Genomic DNA, 25,305 nt, shown 5'->3' on the forward strand with positions numbered 1-25,305 from the left:
CACCAGTTCTTAACCTGGAGGTCAGGGAGGGAGGTGTGGAGGGACGGTGGAAGACAGAGGCGTAAATGTACAGGAGAGACCTGGAGCATTTTTTTCTATCAACAGTCATATCCATTTATTATCTGTTCATTTTGTGCTAAGCAGCAACGCCTGCAGAAATATTGTGTATCTGTGAGGGTCAAAGGTCACTTGTGTTGGAGTACAGCCGCAGATTTATCGCCCTCGTCATCCTGAAGGCTGGAGGTCACATCCTGACTGTGTTACACGCTTCAGCAATCACACAAAGAAGACAGCAGAATACCAAGAGTGTTAGAGTGACCGCCTAAACTGAGGCTGACTGACGCTTCTAGGTGTGAGCGTGTGTGTGTGTGTTTGTGTGTGTATGTGTGTGTGCGCTGGCTACCATCTGGTCTCACGACCAAACCAGATAAAGTCTGATTAAGATGGAGCATGGGGGACATCGATCAGTAAAGAGACACGCTCTCGTTCAGGGATGAAAGAACAAAGTCGGATCGTGTTGCTCGGAATCATTCGTTTTAATCAGAAGCCGAATGATGCTTAAAGGTCATATTGCAGACACCAGACCAACCAGGGGCGGCATGAAGGTGCTCGGAAAACATGTCAAGTGCAGGGTGATCCTTGGATCCAAAGGCTGAGCATACGTGACTTGGCTTTTGAGCATATTACTTGCTTTTGTTGATAAAACCACCATGAGCATCCACAGTGATTAATGGAAGAAATGGCAGAAGAACCCATTCAAATTTAATATCTGGAAGCCAGTGATGCAAAAGCGGGTCACCTTTGAGATGGACAGTGATGGAGACACTGTCGCGAGCCTTTCAACACTCTCACGTTCCGTCATTTAGCCGATGGCCGAAGAGGTTGAAGCCCGTCACCAGTCGGGACAGAGCAGCAGTAGTTCATCCAGATTTCTCCTCACTGCAGCCTTTAAACCAGATGTAGACGGATGAGAGCCTGCAAGAGCAAATGGGGCGTCAGGGTCATGGAGTCAACCTACTCTCCCTTACTTTATTCATTCATTATCTCCCTCCCTTCTGCTGTCACCTTCCTCAGAGGGCTTTTATCTCATGGAGACCACGGATGATGGATCCCCCTGACCCCCCCTTTTTTTAACCATTTTTTTCTGGGCGCATACGTTGGACTGTTGTTTTTTTATTTTGATCGCACACACTCAACTATTTTTCTATGATAGCATAATAATACTGTTTTACATAAATACTAAGAACTCTAAATATATTAAAACGGTCTGTGAACAGTTTCTGACTCTTGGAAAGCAAGACATCCCCAGGACAACTTTGGTTCCAGTACATCCTCAGACGGTCTCTGAGTAGTGAGGTGGTCATTAATTGGGTTTTGCCGAGCATTCAGGACCTTTTACACATTTAGGGAATAAATAATCCTATTTATGACCAGATCTCACAGAGTTGGGCTGTTCTATATGATGTGAATTCATTACTAAAATAAGTAAGACACTCTGGAAGTTTATCACATTAAAAAAAAGTGTAAAATGATTTATTTTGGTTTTAGGAGAGCTACTCTTTCCTCCACATGTGTAAAGCTGAGCAAAGCTAACTGGCTGGGTTCCCATTTCACAAACTCCTACTTGTACGCTATCAATCTTCTCTAATTCTGAGCAAGAAAGTGTGGTGATGTTGGAATTAAAAGCTACATGAAAGTATTATTTGGCAACAAATGACATCCATTTCAAGCTAAACGCCTGGTTTTCATCTGTGGTTCTGCAGTTGTAACCTAAGTTTGGTAAAAATCTGCTAAATCCCTGACTGATGGAATTAACGATAAAATAAGCAAAGTCGACCTAAACTCAGCTTGATTTATTACAACAGCTTCACCGTTGCTGTGGCTTGAGCAGAATTTTGATTGAGACAGGAGAAGTGGTGTGTACGTGTGTGTGTGTGTGTGTGTGTGTGTGTGTGTGTGTGTGTGTGTTCCCAACCATTTGATTTGAGCTCCAGTCAGGTGCACGAGGACAAAACCTTCATTGTGAGAGGAAAAAAAACCCCTGATAGTTTAACTGTAAATCTCTGACAGATTTATGAGGCAGCCGCCAACCCGTGAATAAAAATATGACACATTTTGAAAGAAGAACCATTTGGAACAGATGGCAAGAGCCCTAAATAACTTTTGAAGTGACCACTAAAAGTATTTTTTACACTAATGTGTCTTTTTTACCCACAACACCCCTGGATCGTAGGAGTCTAGCACGCCAAGATCCTCTCGGTTGGTCAGAGGGGCGTTATGACCACAAAACTTCTTCCCCTTGATCCAGTGGACCAGAACTGAAAGCTGAAGCTGTTCTTGAAGTGCACACCAGTGGCTCCAAACATTGACTGGTGTGTGGGTCAAGTTTGAGGGGCACGGGTCAGTGCCCACTCGCTCGGAGGGAAGTGCTAGAGATTTTCCACCCGAGACTTCTTTTCCTATTGCTTACTTATGCTTACTTACTCATAACCACAAATTCTATGTATTTTATATGTGTGCCTCGTCTGGATGTCCTGGTGACCTTGCACAGAAGGGTTGTGATGGGATGTGACCTATAGCTGTTTACACACCTATAGATTTACAGTGTGTGTGCTTTTATGCGTATGTTGCCTGCACTGCAAAATAATGTGAGCCTTTGCCCCGTTGCTTTATACCGGGTCTTTTTTGACATGGGAGGACAGTACACGCTATAAAATATTGCAGTCGTTATTTGTACTCGCAAACACTGATGGTGTGGAACCATCCATGTTATTTTCATGGCAGCCAGGGAAGAAAAGAAGCCATATTTCTGCTGTAAAACTTCCAAAAACCTGACAAATTTAACCTGAGGACAAGAAGAAGGCGTGTAAACAAACAGGAGCAATTGAAGGTGACACGACTGACTTTGTATGAGGTGTCAGATGAGAGTGTGTGGAGTGGAATGAGTGAAATGATTTGCTCGTGCCTACTATTTTCTGCCTCCACAGTGACCCTCACGCAAGGTCACTACGTGACGAATGCTGATGTAGAGATGTGCTTTGTCAACAGGGGCGAATGGCACATACAGTAGCTCTGTCATTCACTCCCAGCTGTGTTTAACTTTCATTACTACACATATCAGACACATCAGCTGTGTCAGCCATCTATCACGGTGGCAGCTGTCGGGCCAACATAGCTCCACGCGCGCGCACACACACACACACACACACACACACTCATACACAAGAGTTACACACACTAATAGTCTCTGAGGATGGGCCTTCTCTTCTGCGAGTGGACATTTATTCAACATGATGTTATATGTTGCATGAATGGTTGCATGTAAACTCACAACAGGCTGAAACCTCACACTGATCCCAATCTATCACCGAGTGTGTTAGAGACGCGATAGCCGTCCCGGCCGTGTCCTGGCCACTGGAACCTAAGCTGCCTATTGGGCCAAATATGGACCACCAATCGGATAAAATAACTCGTGCCCCCACCACCACCGCCGCCACCATAAAAGTTCACACTGGGGCAAGTCTGCACCTGCTATTGGAACTGTTCCATGACACACGCACACACACACACACACACACACACACACACACACAAATGAGACACACTACACTGTCGTCGCCCTTGAATCACGCGGCAGTGAAAGAGAATACGCGTCTTCACGCACATCACCTCAGCGAGAGTAAAGAGTCATCCAGAAGCAGAGCAGTGATGGCATCTATGAAACCATACACTCCTTATACACACACCTGTATGTATTTGAAATAAACACATGATCATCTTTAAACCCAGCCGTGTGTCATGAAACCAAGACCATTTTATGAGTGAGTGCTGCAACTGACGTCAGTGACTCGATGCAGCAGCTGCTCACGTTACAGTTGTAGAATGGACTGATATACGTAGGCTCTCACACACATTTACACTTCAAATCCAAATATGAATTGAATATTTGGTGGGCATCACATCTTTCAATCTTCTCATAATCAGGCGCATCAAACCATAACTTGGCTAATTTAATAGAAAACATTTGAATTGCACCTTTTGTTCTCACAGTGCGGCTCAAAGTTCTTTACAACAAAGAGAAAAGAAGGTTAAAAACATGAGAAATGATCAGTAAAATCAGGTTCAAGGTAAAAGAGAACAAAACCAGAATGCAAATCTTAAGGCAGGAAATAAAATCAAATTGCACTTAAGATATTTAAGAGAGCAAAATACATTTTCTTTTAATTTAATTTTAGAATGAGAGTTGCATGGAGAGACATTCCTGTTAGTTAAACCCTGGGTAAGCATATCAAAGCCTCAATAATTATCAGCCCAATTAGTCAACATTGAACTCATGCCTATGCAGAATTCCCATAGATTAAAAATGTACTGCTTCAGGACTTGTCATGGTACCCACTGTAGTAATTCCCATCTTCATGAACACAGTATATCAGGGATACATTAAGGAAATGTAGTAGAAACGTCCACTGGGACTCAAGGATGAACCAGAAACATTTTGGTGGTCAAAGGTCAAGGTCGCTGTCATAGGCACATGTTGTGGAGGCTTGGAAACAAAATACCACCCCAAAGTCATCCTCAGTATCTGAAAGTTAATTCTTTCGAGATTATTTTCTTTTTTAATTTTCTTTAAAGGAAAGGGAAATGTACCCTTATGTCTTTACGTTGCACCTACATGTGATTTTTATTGAAAGAAGAAACAAATGCATTCCTTGTCTTTTGTACTCACGATTCAACCGTGGAAGTTTCATGCCCGTCCAAGTGCTCCAGCTGTGACTCTCATAACATCGTCTGTTGGAGAAATGAATGGGACGTGCAGGCACACAAGTGTGTGTCATGAGCACTCTGCTTGTCTCAGAATTCTGGGAAGAAAATAAATATTTCTGTTGGGTCCAAGAACTTGCCACATTTTTCTTTGTTCGGGCGTGTGTGTGTGTGTGTGTGTGTGTGAGAGAGAGAGAGAGAGAGAGAGAGAGAGAGAGAGAGAGAGAGAGAGTGTTTGAATGAGCCAGAAAAGTCAAAGAATAAAGAAAGAATCATGCACAAAGTTGTCCTCTGTGTTTACATGTGATAAATGTTACCCGAGCGAAGAGTCCCGATGTGTTCATGTGTTTTTAGTTGTTCTACAGTAAATTGATATTGAATTTTTAGATTCCAACTTTTTGTTTCCAGCTAAATCTCCTAGTGCACAGATGCGTCTTAATTCCAGAATCTAATCCAAACGATATGTTCGTGACATCATCACCCTCCTCCCAATAACGTCCCTGTTTCTATTTATTGCTTGTTCACTTCATTTTGTGTCGCTCCACCTAATCCATCACATCCCTCCATGTCTGGCTGAGTGCAACGAATCCCACTCCGATATTCATCTTCATCCTGTCACTATTTACTGAAGGCCACTGGGTGTTGCTTGTTCTAGCTAGTGTGATAAAGTTTCTCCCTGAAAATTGGCAGTATTGGGAGCGTTGTGGTGGATGGTACTGAGTGAGGAACATTCAGCCAGTAGATCTGTAGTCCTCTGAAGTGCAGAGAGGTGGTTAACCCTGTATAGCTTCAGTACATCCGGGAAGGAAGTGGAATCATTTATTATTTAAGAGTTTATTGATTATTTCAAGTTTGTATCCGTAGGCTCCGAGCTAGAGCTCAACTTTCTACTGAGTAGAAAAACCTCTTCAGGAATGTAAAGTTTTGTTTTTTCAACACCTATGCGTTGTTAGTATTGGTACTATTTGAAATACTACCACTACTGTTAACACTACACACACTGAATATATAGACAATACACATTAACTTATCAGTATTGTGTGTAGCTGAGCTTAAATACCTCCAGGACTTTATCCTGATTAATAATTCTACATTTCTCCAGAAGCTCACGTTGTTCATCCAACCCAATCTTGGAGATAACTCAGGAACATCTTGTGGGAATTTCTTACAGTATGGCACAAATAAGGTCACTGCGGCATCGCAGATGGGTTGTTAGGCTTTTTTCATCATGTAAATAGAAACATTGTGGTATTTTGACAAGATGTAAATAATTTCTCACCTTTTGCATGTGTTTGTATGTCATGGTCATAGGAAAAAAAATGGGAATATTTGCATCAAATTAGCAGCTCGCCACCTAAAATGTTCTTATAATAGTTTGATTAAATTCACTGATTTAACCGGGAAATGTCTGACAGGCTTCGTGACAGCATTGTAGATTAAATCGTACCTCTATTTATTTTACATCAGAGAGAGAGAGAGCAAGTATTTAAAGTTGCACAGCATTGCTAGTAAACTATAGCGAGTGCGTGACTGGCTGCGGTGCTCTCACCTTGACTTCTACGAAGACTTCATGTCTGTTTCAGATGTGATAGAAGAAGAGATGTAAACCAGGAGAAGCAGCTAGTTTATGGTAATAGCTAAGGGCATTAGAGGTTAGGAAACTGTGAAAGGGGGAGGAACGGAGGAGACTGGCAGAAACTGCACCAGAGAGAGGGAGGAATTCTTTCCAGAGAAGATGTCAGGGTTAAAGAAGGAAGCTGGCTGAATTAAAGCTTCCTTTTGAACATTCAAACCATGCTTCCTTAACCATGGGCCACACATTGTCCTCTGTTACAGCCTCACACACACACACACACACACAAATATTGCCATTTGCATTTAAAGTCACGGTGATTAGCACACCCTCTTTATTCCTTTACACTTAAGGACCCCCCCACCCGCCCGCACACACACACACACACATACACACACATACACGCACACACAAACTCCTATGGTGCCTAGCTCTCCGGTTTTGCTCTAACATGTTCCAGAATGCCAAACAAGAACCACATTTTATGAATGAAAAAAGCTTCAAAGATAAAAGGGTGTTTTATCCTGTTACAGATCACCATTAGGCATAGACCGGCGCTGGACAAAACCAACACTTCAAAAATGTCCTTGTCAAATGACCACAGCATGCAGTGATGCTGAATTAAGGGCAGTAATTCTTTTATCTTGTGTCAGTCAGAAAATCCTATCCAAACGCGCTTACAGGAAGCCCACAGTAGTATTTAGAACATTGAAGGCACCACCCAAAGGCCCATGCCCCTTCAGGTGACCCACAAATCTTCTTAATCTCTGCTTGCGTGTGTGCCACTCATGTAAACCTTTGTGTTTATTCTCCCTGAGGACTGGATTTCACACCTCCAGGCTTCCTGGAAGTTCTCAGAAACATGGTGGCCCCAACTTGATCTTATCTACAAACATAACCCTCATTCTCACCTCGACAGTGGCCGCTGTCCCCTTCATTACAGGATTCATTGCCTCCCACATCTTAGTCAGTGCTTCTCAGGACTCTCATGGGCTTGCTGGTTCGAGGGTAACAGGAATACATGTGCTGGCCTTTTTGGAAATAGATCTGGAGATGCGGTTTCCTCATTTGTTTGCAAGTGTGCGTAGAAATCCTCATCTAAATCCTAACATCTGTAGTTCCAGCACGACCAGTCTGAAATATGCTGAGAAACAAGCTATTCCCATATACACCAACATGGCTTGCATCAACAAACACAAATCTGATTGTGAAGGTGTGTATGTGTGTGTGTATGTGTGTGCGCGCGCGCGTACATGCGTGCACGTGTTTTTCACTTGTGGCTGAGAAGGGTTTGTTTATCTGGGCTCGGCTCAATTAAAGCACTGTCACGCAAGGCCAGTCTTGATAGAAAAGTGTGCTGAGAGTCCCAGAAACACATTAACAAGAGCTCACAACAAACTCTGATCACCCAAAGGCTCAACACCCACCAATATGCCTTATTCTACAACTATAATACACTTATTAAACAACAACGCCATCTATTTCTTGATCTAAATGACATGTTTATGAGATGAGAGATCGCTGTGTCTGGCTGTGTTCTCCATGGACAATCACCGACTCACCTTAACTGGGACTTTCACCAGCAGAACACCGAGTTTTCTTTCCTTCACCTCTTCATTCAGTTTCAAATATGCAAAACCCTCACTAGAAAATAGAAACACATCATCAAAGTTTTCCAAAACGAAAGTACAAAAATTCAAATAAGTCCGGAACTGATGAGCTTCACTGATGATGGTGGATGCTCGTTAGGCCCACATGAATAATGCATCAGCTGCGACAGCGAGCATGCTCAGTCAAACACGCAGGTTTACAGCAGTGTCACTCAGCCTTGACAGAGCATGTCAAGAAAACTATATGTTGAACACAGCCGCACGGGCATGAAATTGGCATCTCTTCTCTCTCACACGCACAAATACACCCTCACTCATCCATTCTGCAGTCACGCAACGCTTGATGCTGAAAGTAAAACAGGAAGCCCTCCTCTGTCTCAGTCACAGCGACGAGCAGGGGGACGTTCACAGCAGCATCCCTCTCTTTTAACCACACAACTTTCCGCAAACGTCCAATCGGATCCGGATAAAAGATTTTTGCCGGCGAAAAGTCGAGCTCAGTGTGGCCCCTCACATCACGATATCACGTTTAATTGTTTTCTCAGAAACGTCCCCAGGAAATTTGTTCAAATTTGCCAAAAACCGTCCACTGATTTTGTCATTCAGATAATGCTCAAATACTTTTTTTTACTGACTTTTCTAGACACTCAAAAATGCTTTACATGAGGAAAAACAAATAATAAACATGAATATGGCAGAAAAATTGACATGTATTTCTTCTGAAGATTATCATCAATACTTGCCATATCTGTTCTGGAACATATTCATCTGCCTTTACTGATCCACGCAGATCATTTTATCTAAATTCAAGTTCTGAGATGAAGAAACATATAAAGGACTCAATATTTCTCTGCGCATGTGGTGAACGACTCTTTCCGGTGCACAAGGGAATCTTTTACATATTTACATAAATGTGCAGCAGGTGTTGTACATGGAACTGATGTCATGTGTTGCAGGTAGCTCATGGTTCCTACAACTTTGGCTGAGTGTGCATGAACCCAGCCGGCGCCGCTGAACCTGGGCCGACCCAGGAGAGATGCACCGCTGCTGTAGAATGAATCGTCACCGTGTAAATCACATCCGCAGCGTGCGTCCACCGTCCGTTATTGGAAGAGAAATTGGACAAACGTGCGGGGTGGAGGGTGTGTTTGGGGGGGGTGATGACAGATCAGGAGACGGTTGTGCTGTTTCAGACAAAGTGGCTAAACATCTGTCACCATTTAGAGACGGAAAGAAGGCAATCCTAAGAGTTGCTTCAACAGTTTCAAGGTTTTATAATGAGCAGATTGATTCAGACAAATAGTAAGACACCTCAGTCATTTTACACATGAAGCATGTTTTCTTTTAGTGTTGGTAACTTTTTGTTTCTTCTGTTTGTCAGATGTGTGAAATAACAATCTAAAGAAAATCTGCTTCTGGGATTTTTTATTTTTTGCTTTAATCCTCCAGTGAGAAGTAAGTCGCTGCAGAGACACCAGGTTGACCTTCCCTACTAACACCTTTCCCTTTCCAGTGAAATTACATTTTCTCCTGCTGCAGCAGGAGGATAGAGTGGGTGGGTGGAAGCAGATGGAATCAGATTCTGCCATTTTCATTTGGCTCTTTATTGCTCCCAGTTGTGAGGTTAAACAAAACTGGGTCTAAAAGAAGCGAGAGAGTGCGTGGGGGAAGTCGAGCTCCTCCGATCCTGTTCCCTGGAATTATATTGTTTGTGAGAAATCTCTCAGTAGCCAAATCAAAGGCGGCAAACAGGCAGATCAGAGGAAGAGTGTGTGTGTGTGTGTGTGTGTGTGTGTGTGTGTGTGTGTGTGGTTCTTGGCAGAGATCCATGAACTCGCCATCAACCCAACAGTAAATCAGACTCATCTTCCTCTTCTGAGAGACAAAGGTAAAGCGTGATCTCTCGCTGTGTCTCATCAGCTCTAGTTCTTTGGTGTTATATTTTCTGACCCCAGTATATCACAGGGAAACAAGAAATCACGTGCGTGTGTGTGCGTGTGTGTGTGTGTGTGGGTGTGTTTATCAATATTTGTTTGTCTCACACCTGGAAAAGGAATCAGAAGTACTTCCACACCCACACATACAGACAACACCTGCTTTCCAACCCTGTATCATCATCATCATCGTCACCATCTTCATCATCAAATCCAAAGCTCCACCCTACATTTTGACTCTTGCTCCTGCAGTGATTGGCAGTGAATGATCGACGTTTATGTCTCTTAAAAAGTTAGAGCAGGTGTGGCCCCTGGCGACCCAGATCCTGTAAATTAAAGGGCCGTGATCATGTTTACAAGTTTTCCCACTTACATCCATCTATCCTAACACGTCGCCATGTAATTAGTCTCCCAAATTGTCCTTTTCCACGTATCTCACCACTTCCTCACACATTCCTTGCCGTTACGACCCCCCCACACACACACACACACACACACACACACACATACACACTCACACACCCCAGCCTCAGCTCACAAAAAATAACTCCGGTTGCTGTTTATGGCTACGGGAGCTGAGTCAACTATAGAATATAGAGACTATAAATGCTGTAGCTGGCCTGGCAGTGTGTGTGTGTGTGTGTGTGTGTGTGTGTGTGTGTGTGTGTGTGTGTGTGTGTGCGCGTGCACGTGCACGCCTGTGTCGTTAGCTGGCATCTTAGAAGTGTAAATGTGTTAAATGATTCGATTTTAAACAAAGATGGATTTCAAGCATCAATTTTAAATGAGCAAATGGACCAACAGCTGTACTTTTTTCCTCCATCTGACTTGGCAACACGGTCTTCCATGAGGGTAAATGGAGTCAAATAAAACAGGCTTAGTTTCCCTTCAGTGGCACACAGACATGAACATGAGCTCTTTTTTTCATTATTCTATTCCAGAGTCATTAATAGCATATTGCTTCTGCTTAAAAGAGAGCAAGAAGGATGAAAGGTAGACATGTTTGAGCTCTCACTGAAAAGGCTGGCAGAGTCAGGAAGTGATTAGACCGCTACAGTACGTCCAGTAATGACAATAATGTCTGCAGCCATAACCACTTAACATCAGGAACTCTACCCAGTATGGTTCCTATTTCATAACAAGAGCAGAGCTGTGGGAGGGAGGAGAAGTGAGGTGTTCCACAGAAAGCAGGGGAGGAACGTGTTCTTTCCAGATCTCTTGTGAGCAACCCTGTTAAATTAACAGATTCTGATGGAAATTAGCAGCGATGGAGAAATGATTCATGTGATGAATCATTCCATGGTATCCAAGTCGGTCTTGTAGCCACGTGAGGGGTACAGTTCTACGTGGGTCTACGTTGCACCTCTCCTGCTGCATCTCTGTAGGGATGAAGGTCATGAGATCAGCCCTTGACGGTCCAGCTTGATCAGTTCGTGTTTGCTTCTAATGGGATCTTTCGTACGACCCGTCCAGGGTGAACCCCGCCTCTCGCCTGAAGGCTGCTGGGATAGGCTCCAGCCCCCCTGCGACCTTTAACAGGATAAGCGGTAGAAAATGGATGGATGGATGGGATTTTTAGTATCACTTTCATTTCAAGCAATCGCAATGACGCCAGACCAACATTGTGGTTTTGTCCGTGCCAGCGAATACACGCTCGCCGCCAGACAACACACGACCACCAGCAGTGACACAGCCAGCGATGCTCAGTTGTCCTGTACTCAACCATGCAGTGCTGATTTGGGGAATTTATTGCTCCATCTGTGTGTTTTCACAGGGCCTCCAGGAAAGCGTGGAAGGATGGGAAGAAGAGGAGAACCCGGTAAGTGACACCCACCACCTGCTTTGTTTATTTCTTCTCTTTCGCTCTCTCTCGCTCACTCACTCACTCTTCTCCAGATTTACTTCCCCGTCTTCATCTCTCTCTTTTGCTTTCTATCTCAGTCCAAAAAAACATTAGATTCCGGGTTTGGTGATGGGCTCAGTCTGGTGTAGGCAGTGACCCGTGAGTCAGTGCTAACTTGGGCCACGTGGATGTGCACTAACCTCGCCCAGATGTCAGTGGTTCTCAGTGAGCGGCAGCAGCTGCCCTGGTACAGACCTAATGAGACCAGCATCAGTACCCACCATCACTCAGACCACAAAACACGGCAGAACATTGCAGAGACACAACTTGTATTCCACTAAAGTTTGGCACGACAGATAGAGCGGAGGTGTGAGTCACTTTTATTTCCAACTGTATTTATTAAGTGTTGATTTCAGAAAAGATGAGACAATTTTTTTTCTTTTTTTAAATGTCAAACCCTGCTGCTGTTGTGCAGGAAATGTGTCACATCCAGTCTGGTGGTGATTCATTGTTGTGGATGTTTAGGAGATGAGACGAAGATGTTGACTAAGTGAATATTCACCACGCTAAGATTTTTTTTTTATTACAAATAATGGGGGGGGGGGGGGGGGCAGATTGTCACCCAATTTGGTGAAAAGGCCCATTAAATTTCGGGGTGGATTTGTTTGACAAAGCAGAAAACTTCAGTTTGTTTTTCTTTTTCTTTTTGACATTAAGTTAGGATAAGTTTATCTTTAGTCTGCAAGCGCTTGTCTGTCAGCAGGAGGCTCTGGTGGAGGTATAAACTCTCTGAGGGTTCTGGAGCAAGAATAGACAAAACACAATATTCATCCACTCCCAACTTAAGACCAGACTAGAGATCTTTGTCAGTGAGGAGTTCTGCTTTTGGCTCAGACTAAGTGAACACCACTTTTCCTTGGTTGGAACTAGGGGGCACATCAGATCCGCATCAATTCCAATATTTAATAGAGTGCTCTGCAAGCTGTGTTTAATCAAATTTGATCAAAATCCATCCACAACATTTGGAGTTTTCCCGCTAATGGACAAAAAAAAACATCAACTCTGTGTCCATTGGCCGATGTAACAAATGACCTCCCTAGAAAAAAATCATATTTTGAAGCAAAAAATCTGCCTGCTGTTTGGTTTGAATTTTTCATCAGACGTGTCTGTATTTATTATGATCTGGTAGTTTCCAAGAAATTGATGGAAAGCTGCAAAATTGTGAAAAAAGGTGTTTTGTTTCATTTTCTCAATCCTGGATCTATCTACCGTTTTATTCACATTGGCTCCAAAAACGAAATGTTTTTCTGAATTTCAAGAAATTCAGTTACAGAAAGATCAACGGACGGACCACAGCAAAAACATGACCTCCTGAGTGGCGGTCCTAATATTCACCTGGCTAGTTTTCTTGACTCGTCTCTCACCTGCATCTCAGTTTTTAAAACACCTGGAACTTCTATTCTATAGAGGAATCGTGACATTCTCTCCTTGCTGTCCCATTATTCGTCACAGGACGGTCTGTATCTGAAAGGGTGTTTCTGTTTAGCTTTGCTGTCTACTTGTTTAGTTTCCTCCCATCAGGGTGGAGTAGTTAACAACCTCCCTTGTCTCTTGCGTCAACCCTCAACATTTTCTCGTTGTTTGGTCAGTTCCTTGTTCGCTTTCCCTGTTTATTTCTTCATTCTACCTCTTGCCTTCTTCCTTTCCTGTCTTTTTTCCCTTCTTGTTAGCCTCCACACTCAAGTTCAATGTCTCAGACTGCTGTTAGTGCCAGTGTTAGTTTGTTTACCCAACTGTCTGGCCCAGGAGGTCCTTGTCCCAGCGTCTAGACACAGCTAGACTTAATTGACTTGGTCTCCATGCCTCATAAACCCCAACACCTCTCGCCTCCTCTTCTTCTTCTCATGGCACCTTCATGCTCTCGCCACCTGCATTTTTTTTTAATGCTTTTCCTCCTCGTCTTGTCCCAAAGCGGCCCGCTCCCTTGAGAAAACATCAAGGTGAATGTAGATTTTTTTTTTTTTTTTTTTGAAGGAGTTTTGTGTTTAAGTAACAGAACACCACAAGTGCCGGCCTTGTCCCCAGAGAGAGTCTGCTTTCAATCTATTGACCTTATGTAGATGCGCTGCATCCATCCGTGGATGTATCACATCTACAAGGGAAAAGATTGTGTTAACGGTCATATTCATCTGGGTCGTGATGATTTCATGATAAATATGAACGCGATTATAAAAGCTTTTAATGGCTCAATATTATATATGATTTATTAGGGCCCTCCTGTTTTTTTTAACACAACCATGACCACTAAGAACAAGGGGTCTTTTGATTGCCACTGTTGGTTTTGGTTAGGCACACTATGAAAAACAGAATGTATGTTTTGCAGCTCAAAATCAGAGCGTTTCATTTAGATCTGAAGGTTTGCCCTGCAGATATATTCCAGACATCTTATTTATACTTTGAAAGGAACACACAGTTTGCCAACCGAACCTTTTCACTCTCTCTTAGTCTTCTGTTTAACACACCCAGATTGTCTTCGAAAGCCAAGTCCTGACATGACTTCATATCCCGCTGCAAAACGTGACCCAGTGTACCAAAGCCTGTTTATCATGACTGGTTCACCACAAACTCCTTTGGCAGCAGCTCTAATGAGCTTGTTCTGTGGCCTATTTAGGTGGCTAATTACAGCCACCATCTAACAAACCGCATCGCATGTGCAATTTTTGGTTTTTTGCTTGGAGAAAATGTATTATGAATGTCAATATGTCATTCACACCAGCAGGTGACATAATTCACACATGTTGAGTTTATTCTTCAATAGGGATGCACAGATCTCGTTCTCTAACGTCTGTTTTCTCTTTTTCTGTTGCAGGACCTCCTGTAAGTACAATTCCATGTCATCCAGGTAGTATTAAGTTCAATTTATTGTATTCAGCATGACTGTGTTTGACATTAAACATGTTTTTATACTCACACACACTGTAGCGCCACTCAGCAGAGGTTGACGGAGTACACACTTCTTTTTTTTTTACATGAGTAGAAGTGTTGTGGGGGGAAAGAACGGATTCATCTTTTTCCAAAACTAATTGAACCTTATGTCACATTTACAGTAAATCTTCCCTTGTAAGGGATTAATTGATGATTCAAGTCGTTATTAACTGCATTGTACAGGCTTCACAAACCATTAATTAACAGTTGTAAATGGCTTTTCTCCTAAAATCACATAAATCAATACGGGGTCACTATTTGGCAAGATGAAGGTTTAACACACTACTGCATTTTTATTCATGTCTAATCTCATACAAATACAATACAATACTAAAGAATAATATATAATATCATCCATATATCTATATATATAATCTATATATAACTATCAATTTCAGTCCAATGAGTAAATCCAGGTAGACATACCTGAGAACTCCATATAAATACAATAGCAAATTATTTGTACTTCATTGCTTTCCATCTCAGCTGTTCAGTACATTACACTCTAAAAAGCAAGAACCCCAAAAAAACGTGTTTTTCTTGTGAAGCAGTAAAACACGAACACGCTGACTGACAAACTGTCACACATGTGCACCCACAGAATGCAGCAATAAACGGACCACCTAGGAAAGTGTGTGTACGTCTGCACATGAGAGAGAAAAAGAGAGGGAGAGCGAGCGAGCGAGCGAGCGTGGGTGCCTGCGTGCGTGTGTGTGCAGTAGTGATGGTTAGAGCAGTGACTTATTAGCATGGAGTCATTCTCCACTGTTGGGCCATAACTCCTCTTGACATTCACAAACACACAGATAAAACACACATCGACACGTACTAACTGGAGACTAACCGCTGCCTTCAGGTTTGCATGGGATACAGTTTTAATACTTGTGGTCACGATGTGAATCATGTCTGATATCAGAGTCAGAAATGGGCTGAAAACATTTTAAATGATCGTAAAGGCAACTCACTTCTCAATTGAAGACCAGAAATGCTTTGAACTTAAACGCATAAATTCAGTGTGACTCATTTTTGTGAATAAAAGTGTCAAACAGATTAGATAGGATGCAAAATAGATCTAAACTCCATATTGAGTAAATTATATTTCTAAATATGTGTAATCGAGAGCTCGCATGGTAGGTCACATGATCACCAAACAAGTTAGCGTGTTGTGTGCTGCTGTTGGTTTCTACTCTAACCTGTCTCCATGCTTCATGCTTTAATCTCTAACCTCACCAGGGCAAGGCTGGACGGGATGGATACCCGGTAAATTGGATTTGTTTTATATCCTGTCACTCTTTCATTGACCCAATCATGTCCTACTCTTGCTACTTGTTATTCTATCTATTTATTCCAAACTTTTCCTGCAGATTTGACTTTTTTTCTTCTTGAGATCAGTTTTACATGAATCATTGCCTTTTTTTTTTCTTGCTTCTTCATATGACCTTTGCTCTTCACTAATGACCAATCCTGCCCCAGGACGTACAGTTTGAATACAAAGACACCCAGATAAACATTAAAACTACACGCATTTGAGCAAATGAAAGGTATATAAAGAAAGTTATATCAAGAAATGATGAGAGGGGAATATTTCGAGGCAATCGTGTTAATGCATCAGTAAATATAAACCACTGGAACACAAACTGGACCAATGACAATGTGAAACATTCATCCAGCGGCACAAATCCTTCCCTTCAGCTGTGAAATGGAGTTTAATAATGTTTGAATAATATAATTTTCTATATCCACAACCACTGAATGCAAAGCAGAACACTGATTTGCACTGAGCCGATTCCTGCCTCCTCCAGAGATACAGCGACCTCTAGTGGTCAGATTGACTTTTTCAGCCCTGCTGAGAAAAAACAGCTCATGTCTCTGTAGCTGATTTGTGGCTTCATCATCATCAGCATCACAGTGGCATCACATAATACAGACACACCCTCAACACTAAAGTTTTGTGAGCATATTGATTCATGTCGCAACTCACTAGCAGCTATTATGTTATATTAGCATGTGCGGGCTCTGTCAGACACCCCCATCCTGCCATCATGTGACCCCCACCGTCTGGTTGCCACGCTCGGCTGAACATAGTAGTTCCATGGTGTTGTGTTCTTATCCGTGTTGTTCCGAATGTTGTCTCAGTGGGAATTTTTGGGAAGTTTATTCCCCATGGGGTTTTCTCCCAGTCTGATTCCCAGTCTGCCTGGCACTGCAGCCCTCCTGACGGGAAATGCCTGCTGCTAATTACACACAGGTGGAGCTCCAAGTAAAACTTTTGTTTGTTTGCCTGTGACTCTATTCATCTATGTCACTGTCTGAATTAGAAATCCCAAAGGTTTGGCACATTTTAGGGTTGTTGTTGTTGGGGTTTTTTTTAACTTTAAAACTTAATCGAGTGATGTAATCTATTGCTTTAAAGCTCCCTAATCTGAGTAATCCTTCCCAGTCCAGTTAGCATAATGAAATCAATCCTTACAGCTTCATGATTACACAGATAAATCAGCATTATGACTTTGAGAGCTCTGTTTGCTAAGTCTAGGAGACAGTTTCCTGTTGCGATGCGCATCGGCAGCTGCGTGTGTATGAAGTTACAGTGAAACAACAACAACAGCAGATTAATCATAAGATTTACACTCTTTCATTTTACAGTTACACCGCTGATTCAGGTTTCAAACACCGAAGCTTAAAGAGAAGCACTGAGTAGCAGCGGTTGTATGTGTATGATGCGTCCATATGTGCAGAACTGTGTGTGAACTGCATCCAACCACCCGTAGTTTATATATATGTTAATATATTTATATCTCTGCAACAAAGGCCAGTGGTCAGACGTCTGCGTGAGTGTGTCTGTGTGAGATGTTTTCACACAGGTAACCTCTCTTTACTACTCACAGGGGCGCGCATCAACACAAATCAAACAAGTTGGGGTTTCTTTTTTTCTTTTCTTTTTTTTTTGTAAAAAGTGGTAAGACTTGTGCCAGCGAGATTTCTGCCTGTATTTTTCCACTGTTTAAGAAAACAGCCTGATGACTGTCCAGCACTGTTAATGTGGCTGTTTTAAAATATCACGGCGGAGGCGCTGCACACACATTAACACATAATTTAACATTATGAGCATAATAAAGTTCATATGAAGAAGGCGATACACGACGGGATTCATGATGGTGTGACTCGGTCCTAGTCTGCAGTAGTTTGGGCAGCTTGGTTCAGAATGAGTGAGTGTGTGTGGAGGGCAGAGTCCTCCTGATGTGGGAGCAATGGAGCGCAGCAAACAAGTTTTCAAGGAGAACCCAGACGCAGTTTTGACTCCGACCCAAATGACAATGCATACCTGCCAAGTATGTAACGTTACCAAAAAAAGTCCCCCCCCCCACGTGCACCCACACAAACACTTCATCCAAATGTGTTTTTTCTCTTTTTTGGTGTGTTTGGTTCCACTTCAGTTGGATTGACAAGTCATGATTAATGTGATTCCTAATCTGGCACGGTCAGATTTTTCAGTTATTCAGTCTGTTAGTATATACTCCCAGTCTTTTCATAAAATTCTGGAATTCGGAAAGTTGCATCCAGAGATTTAGCTGTGTGTGTGTGTGTGTGTGTGTGTGTGTGTGTGTGTGTCTCTGTGTGTGTGTGTGTCTGTGTGTGTGTGTGTCTGTGTCTTTGTGTATGTAGTGCATTCAGGTGATAATTTCTTACATTCAAAAACTTCATCAACCTAACGCAGCACCAGCATCAGTAACATGAAAAATAACAGTTTTAATGACATGTGGTGTGTTTGATTCTTGTGCGTGCGTGCGTGCGTGCGTGCGTGCGTGCGTGCGTGCGTGTCTTTTTTTTCTCCTAACGTAACCCCTCTCTCTAACAAATCACTGCTGAGAGGTTTGAGTTTCGGAAAAGAGCCTTACCACTGTCAAACAACTAGAACAGCGCAGCAGAGTTAAACACACCCACAGACACACCAGCCTGCCCAGCCGCTCGAGTGTGTTTATAGAAGAGTGCCAGTCTGTGACAGAAAGCGGACCTCGCTCAGCAGAAACAGGCCACGGCCTCCATTGTTCAGCCTTCCAGGCCACTGAGTGCAGATTAAAGCCAGACAGACACCCAACAACATGTCAGTAATTTGGTGTCCAGGACACTCTGGTATGCTTTCGTCTGCTCTTTGGTTCTGGATGCAGACACTTTTTAAGAAGCAAATGTCATGTATAACAAAATTATGCTCATGCATCCTTGACAGAGAGTACAGATTTGTTCCTACGGCAACATGAGAAGAACTGGGGAGGAAAAGTTAATGAAATTAGAGGAAACTTGTTGAGCCCCTTACACACCAAGCCGTCAGTGAGCGTTTGTGGTCCTGCGGCGTGTCTTAGCGCAAGTCAGTGGCTTGTCTGCATGACACAAGACATCGGTTTGGTGCGTTGGTGTCACCCTAAATGTGTGTGACTCGTAATTATGTGTGCCTCTATAGCTTAGACATTTGCTCTGATGGGCAGACACCAATTTATCAAGCCGCATCCTCCACAATTACACCCCACCAGCTAATTGTGAGTCTGCACCGCAGGGAAGCAGTATAAAGACACCCCTCACACTGTTTTCATTGGGAGACACACACACACACACACACACACACACACACACATTCACACACAGACAGACAAACGTAGTCATAGACCCTCCTGCAGGCCCACCTCTTTCCAGGGATGTGTTTAAAAGCCATATAATTGTTGGGAATGCTGACTAAAACGTTTTTCTTTTATCTGATGAAAGACGCTGCAGGACAAGATGCTGATGCACACACACACACACACACACACACACACATACAAAGTCATTATTTCATTTTCCCCTCCATTCATTTGAGGTTTGGATGGTAGGACTTTTTCTTAACATTAAGGTCCCAGTTTTTCTCCATTCGTCTTCCCTCCTTTTATTTGTGGTGTGAGATGAGGGGGTTTCGGTCTTTCTCTTCACCCCTATTTCTATTTTATTTGAATTCCAGCTCTTTCTCCTGCCTCGTAGACAGTTTTGTAGGTTTGCACCACACAGTAAGTAGAGTATAACAATGCAGAATGGGCCACACATCAAAACCCCAATTCCCTTGGTTTTCATGTTTTTATTCATATAAAAGCTTGTCTGACCATTCAGCTCTCGGCTTTGATTCAATTTCCCTTGAATCCGCGAGTTAATTTTAGTAAGGCTCATATATTTTAATGCCTTTTATTATCAGTCGGAGATGAGTTATTGCTCCAGGTTTTTTTAATGCCACACTGGATTCATATGGTAGTCCAGTAAGTAAGGTAGGAAGTTACTTTATACTACTGTGCAAACTGCCAGCTGCCATACATTAGATACAGGATTTTATTAAAGAGAAGAACTTCTTTTTCTCTTACACATACACACACACAGATGTGGAAATGAAGCAACACATTCACTCATGCCCCCACTAAAGTGGACACACACACACACACACACACACACACACACACACACACACACACACACAGAGTAATAGTACCTGCAGTTCACAGGCCACTGTTTGCCTTGTTAGCAGCCATAAATCAGTCAATTTTTTTTTTTTTTCTTTTTTGCTCAACAGCAGCCGTTGACCTCATCATGTACACCTCGTCTACTCATCGTGATGAGTCGTGAAGGAGCGGGGGGGATAAACACTCCCAGATGCAGATTCAGACCCCAGAGAAAACTCACTGGGACTTTATTGGCTCATTCAGTTTCTCACAGTCGCACAAGTGACATGACAAACAGAGCATGTTGCTTTTAATAAAGCGATGAAACAGTAACATGTCTTGTACTGTGTGAAGCAGTGAGTGACGGTGAGATTTACATCCAGGCTCTTCTACAACAGTCACGGTGAAAATATTGGTGTCCAGTTTGCTGCCAGTCATTTGTTCCGCCCGTGTCTCTGCTGCTCTCACGAGGAACCCTGAATCAAAAAGACATCAGGAGTCTTTAAAGCTTTTCTCCATATTTTATTTTTAATAAATCTCCATAGACACACTAACCACTTACATTTTTAGACAAAGTTTACAGCCTTTCTGTCGAGACAGGAGACTGAAGACTATTACTCCCCCATCCCTCGTCTCCTCTTCCCTTCATCCTTTCGAATCGCCCGTCTATCCATCTAAGCAGGGTGTGATGACACTGTGGTAGGTTCTCACCATGAGACCCCAGCTCTAATAGCACCCAGGGGTCTGTTATAAAGTAGCTATGAGAACAAGGAGAGAAACCTAACTTCTGTGAGGCTAAAGATGATGGTGCTTAATTTGCAGAGCCACCAGGACCGTGAAGTGTTGAGCAACCCGCGACTCGAGAGACCCTGTAAAAACTGTTAGCTTAACATGGAGTACGGTCGTTAGGGGAGGAAGTCAACATTAGCCTTCACCACATACATCACATTTAAGTGTTTTTGGAAAGTTTGATCCAACTGTTCCTCCGTCTTTAAGTGGGGAACTAAAGTTTGGTGCCTTTGAACTGACTGTTGCTTTGCAGCGGGAGTTCAATGACTGCTAGGATGTTTTTATTAAGGTAAACAAAGTGAACAACTTCAACTGCTGTTTCTGCACTTGGGTGAGGTTGGACAGGGACTTACAAGGTACTTAACTGCCTGCTGGATTATTTCTCTCTCACACACACACACACACACACACACACACACTCACACTCTCTACATGTGGGATATTTGTGTGATTTAATACAGCTGGATCAGATCCACTCACAGTCTATAATGTTAGACAACCACAATTTAAGTCTCAGAATAATTATAAACCACAACCACCTGGATACATCTTAATATCACACACACACACACACACACACACACACACACACACACACACACACACACATATAGATAAATGGGGCAGGATATACATAATAAATTAAAAATTACTTTCTTCCTTTCTCATATTCTTCTTTTTTTTTTACCCCAACTTTTCCAGCTGTTTCTGTGCTGTTTATAGACCTCATACATTTGTCTTGCCAAATCCACTTTTCAGAGTTTAGATAATCTATATTGTTTCCTGAGAGATATGGAGTCAAACATAAGGAAATGTTAATAAATAACAGCCAGTTTATGATATGTTGGAGGGGGGTCGTTTCTTCATCCGCTCCTTCAGCACACCCTTCCACTGCACTCTGTGGTGGAAAAGTCACATTTTTGTAAGTTTCCTTTCTTGCCGAGATTTAGATGAGACGATCAATCCCGGTTTCATACTTGTGCTCTAAATATGAGGCTGATTCACTAAAAACAGCATTTAATGATTCATAGTGTATCCTCGAGCATGTTTTTTTTACCAATTTGTTCCTCATAGACAATATTGAAAACATATCCTATCCCATCTGCTTGTACTTCTACAGTAAATCTCCATTGTTTACTATCCTGATTATTTGATATGCACCAAAACAAGTATGACAGAAGTTGTGATTTCATGAGTGGTCATGTAACAGATTGTGAGCGTCTCATTTCACACAGAACGTCAGCAAGCTCATGGAGCTCTTCGTCTAATTCTCAGCAAGAAACAAATTGGCAAAATTTGACTTTCCCGTTCAAGGTTCTGTTTCAACACGTTTCCTGTAACTTTGTTCCATCTTTTCATGATTCATCTTTATCTGTCTTCCAACAGGGTCCTCTTGGTTTGGACGGAAAACCAGTAAGTTTTCCCAAAATTCAAAATCTGGTCTATCTCAGCATTAAGCTCGCGATTGATTGATTTTTAACTCTGGTTTCTGCTTTCAGGGTTTACCGGGCCTGAAGGGGAGCCAGGTACACTGGTCACACATTTGTCTTGATTTACATTTTTTTAATTCCAACACCATCTGATTCCTGAGACTGTGAGACAGGTGGTCGTCGGTAGCCATCTTGTTTCTTCTTCCACCTCTTAAGTCTTTCCAGGGCTCCTGGCCTCAGGGGACTCATGGTTCAACTAAAGCGAGGGTTGAAATCCTCTTTACACTTCACCTCCGCGTCCCATCCATCACTCCCTCCCTGAGATCTGGATCCGGCCACACTCCTGGACACACCCAGGTGTAGCCCGGAGAGGGGGCCAAGCAGAGCGAATGGGTTACAGAGCAGCGAGGGAGAGGATTGTAACCTTCAAGAGAGGCTCTTTAAAAAGTCATTACAGTACCCCCAACCACCACCAGCAGCCCACCTGCCGCTCAGCCGCTGGCCCCTTTGCCCATTGAAAGAGGGAAACCTCTCGCACCATAATAGGAGCTGTTTGAATAGTTTCTCCCTCAAACCCCATTAACACATTGTTTCCTGTTTGTGAAAGTCTCAAGCTGAGTCTGAATTTTAAGACGGTTCTCCTCATTACTGAGGGTCCGCTGCTGGGTTCAGCAGGTGTGATGCGGAGCTCATTACAGGGAAGAACCAGTGAGCTTCAAGGAATAAAGTATAAGAACAAAAATTGTAGAAAAATTTGATCTGTTGAAAGATGATGACCAGGGGACACAATGAGTGTTAAGAGTTGTGAGTTAGATCTGTGAACACATCGTTGAAAAGTTTTACAAATCATCAAAATCTATCTGCAACTTTTGGAGTTATCTGGCGAAACAAATGACGGACTGTCACCGACACTGTTGATCACATTGCCTCCTCAGAGGAGGTAGAAAAGTTAGTTTTCGAATTGAAAATATTTTTTTTTAATTTGGAAGAAAAAAAAGGGGGGGGTGGACAAACAAACTCACGCACAAATGTACTGATACTGGAAAAACAATAGGAGCTCTTCAGAAGGTCTTTCACAGGATGTAGTAGTTTTGAACGTGGCTATAGTCTCATGAACTAACTGCTTGTCCTCTTCACTCGAGCCCCTCCTCAGCTCCATACCTGAACACAATTAGTTAGAGCTCCATTGTAGCCAGAATGTCTTCCAGACAGCGGAGACATAAGGAAACAGAGACAGAAGCTTCAAGGGAGATTGCATGGCAGATTTAGAGGCAGGGGGAACTGAGTAGAAGCAGAAAGAGAGGAAGGAAAATGTGTGAAATAAGGCTTGGACTGGCCCACCTAGTGGCCCACCACCAACAACGTGGGAAAAAAAAATGTGGAAAAACTCAAAATAGACTTCCTATTAGACAGGTGCAGAGGTGTCATGTCAGAGTTCAAGTTGGAAAGATACCTGAGCTGCCGAGACGGTGTTACCATGAACAATATCCCCGATCTGAGTGAAGAGGAGGAAGGCTGATCCCAGTAGAGATGCTCCAGAGGAACAAGACATGAAAGCGTCTGGATGTAACGGTGTATGGGCTCGGAGGCACTCGGTGCAGGTCTCCAGTTCTCTCTCTAAGGAGGAAGCCCCTCTGAACATTCAGGAACTCGCTCACCCATGGGCCCAGAATAAACGATAAATAAGACAGATGGTCTATACTAGAGGTTGTGCTCCTCAGATACAGTAGTTCAGAGGGAACCATACTGGATCTCCTTCCTTCCAAGAGTCATAAACTAACAAGTAACTCAAGTGCAAATAATAAAAAGCCAACTGTGAGATAAAATCCTATATCCAGAAATGAAACAAAACGGTGAAAGTAATGGAAGGAGGGCCCTATTCCAAGATGTGTTCAAGGGGAGGCTCACCATCTCAGACTGGTCTAACACTCTCATGCAGCAACTGTTTGGAGACCCTGTGTTTTTCGTTAGTGTTTGTAGCATTCCACCACCAGAGTTCCTCTCAGATAGAAAGACAGATGGAGGAACAAAGGACTTCCAGTTTTATCTCCCAGTAAAATATTTTTTTATCTCATAAAGAGAAATCTTAAAAGGAATTCTTAGGGCATCATGCTGATCTGGATTTGCCGTCTTGTGTCATAAGGTCGTCTTATTGAGAAATAGGGTCCGACAGAAAGGGCTGATGATTGAGCGCTCTCAATGGCATGGCCGCATTAAGTGGCATTACTGCCCTGCTTTACCTGTATGCTCCTTTTTAAGATCTATGATAGGATGATGTTGCTTCAAACTGGTTTATCTTGACCAACTGTCTCCAATTTCCCCTCTCCTACAGGGACCAGCCGGACCCAAGGGAGAAAAGGTATGCTTCGGATAGACATTTGGGTCACCTTTGAATTTTTATATCGACACATTAATTCTATGCAGACTTACCTTAACCACTGACCCAAAAATCATTATTTTGTCAACATGGGACATGGGATACTAGCTGGTGTGTGGTGTGTATTCCTGAGAGTGCATTACCTCACATTTGCACACACGCAACTTCACAGGTGTCCTCTTCAGCGTCCGTCCACGTTTTCACTGCACACCCATCAAACGAGTCATAGATTACATCTAGTAATGTAAGAGCTTACGGGTCTCCACATAGTCTCACGTCAGGCCTCTAAACAGGTTTACAGGCCTTACTTACGTAGATCTCGATGATAGCCAGATGTTTCCCGCTCTATGAACTTCTGCCCAGGCTAAGACGTTAGCGACCCTAAGAGTTGGCAGGCGAGGCTCGTGCATGCGGCCATGTTTTTTGCACTGAAGCGAAAATTGTCCAGATAAGCTCGACCACAAGAGCAACGCGACCGGCTTCGTCTGTCAATGTAGCGTTTCAGTCTGACGAGCGAGGATTGCCAGTGACGGATGGTGCTGAGGTTTGC

General features: G+C 42.9%; 1 protein-coding gene across 1 annotated transcript in view; it reads left to right on the plus strand.

The window, feature by feature from the left end:
- Positions 1 to 25,305, plus strand: part of LOC147250995 (uncharacterized) — a 119,868-nt gene that overhangs the window by 74,079 nt on the left and 20,484 nt on the right. Inside the window, exons 3-8 of the mRNA XM_086221479.1 lie at positions 11,653 to 11,697; positions 14,591 to 14,598; positions 15,940 to 15,966; positions 22,335 to 22,361; positions 22,448 to 22,474; positions 24,711 to 24,737. Coding sequence (XP_086077605.1) covers positions 11,653 to 11,697; positions 14,591 to 14,598; positions 15,940 to 15,966; positions 22,335 to 22,361; positions 22,448 to 22,474; positions 24,711 to 24,737 — 161 coding nt within the window. The remainder of the gene's footprint in view (positions 1 to 11,652; positions 11,698 to 14,590; positions 14,599 to 15,939; positions 15,967 to 22,334; positions 22,362 to 22,447; positions 22,475 to 24,710; positions 24,738 to 25,305) is intronic.

The sequence above is a fragment of the Aulostomus chinensis genome, chromosome 13 (assembly GCF_037954235.1).
Source record: "Aulostomus chinensis isolate RoL2024-O1b breed Wild chromosome 13, RoL_Achi_v1.0, whole genome shotgun sequence".
Classification (NCBI taxonomy): Eukaryota; Metazoa; Chordata; class Actinopteri; order Syngnathiformes; family Aulostomidae; genus Aulostomus; species Aulostomus chinensis.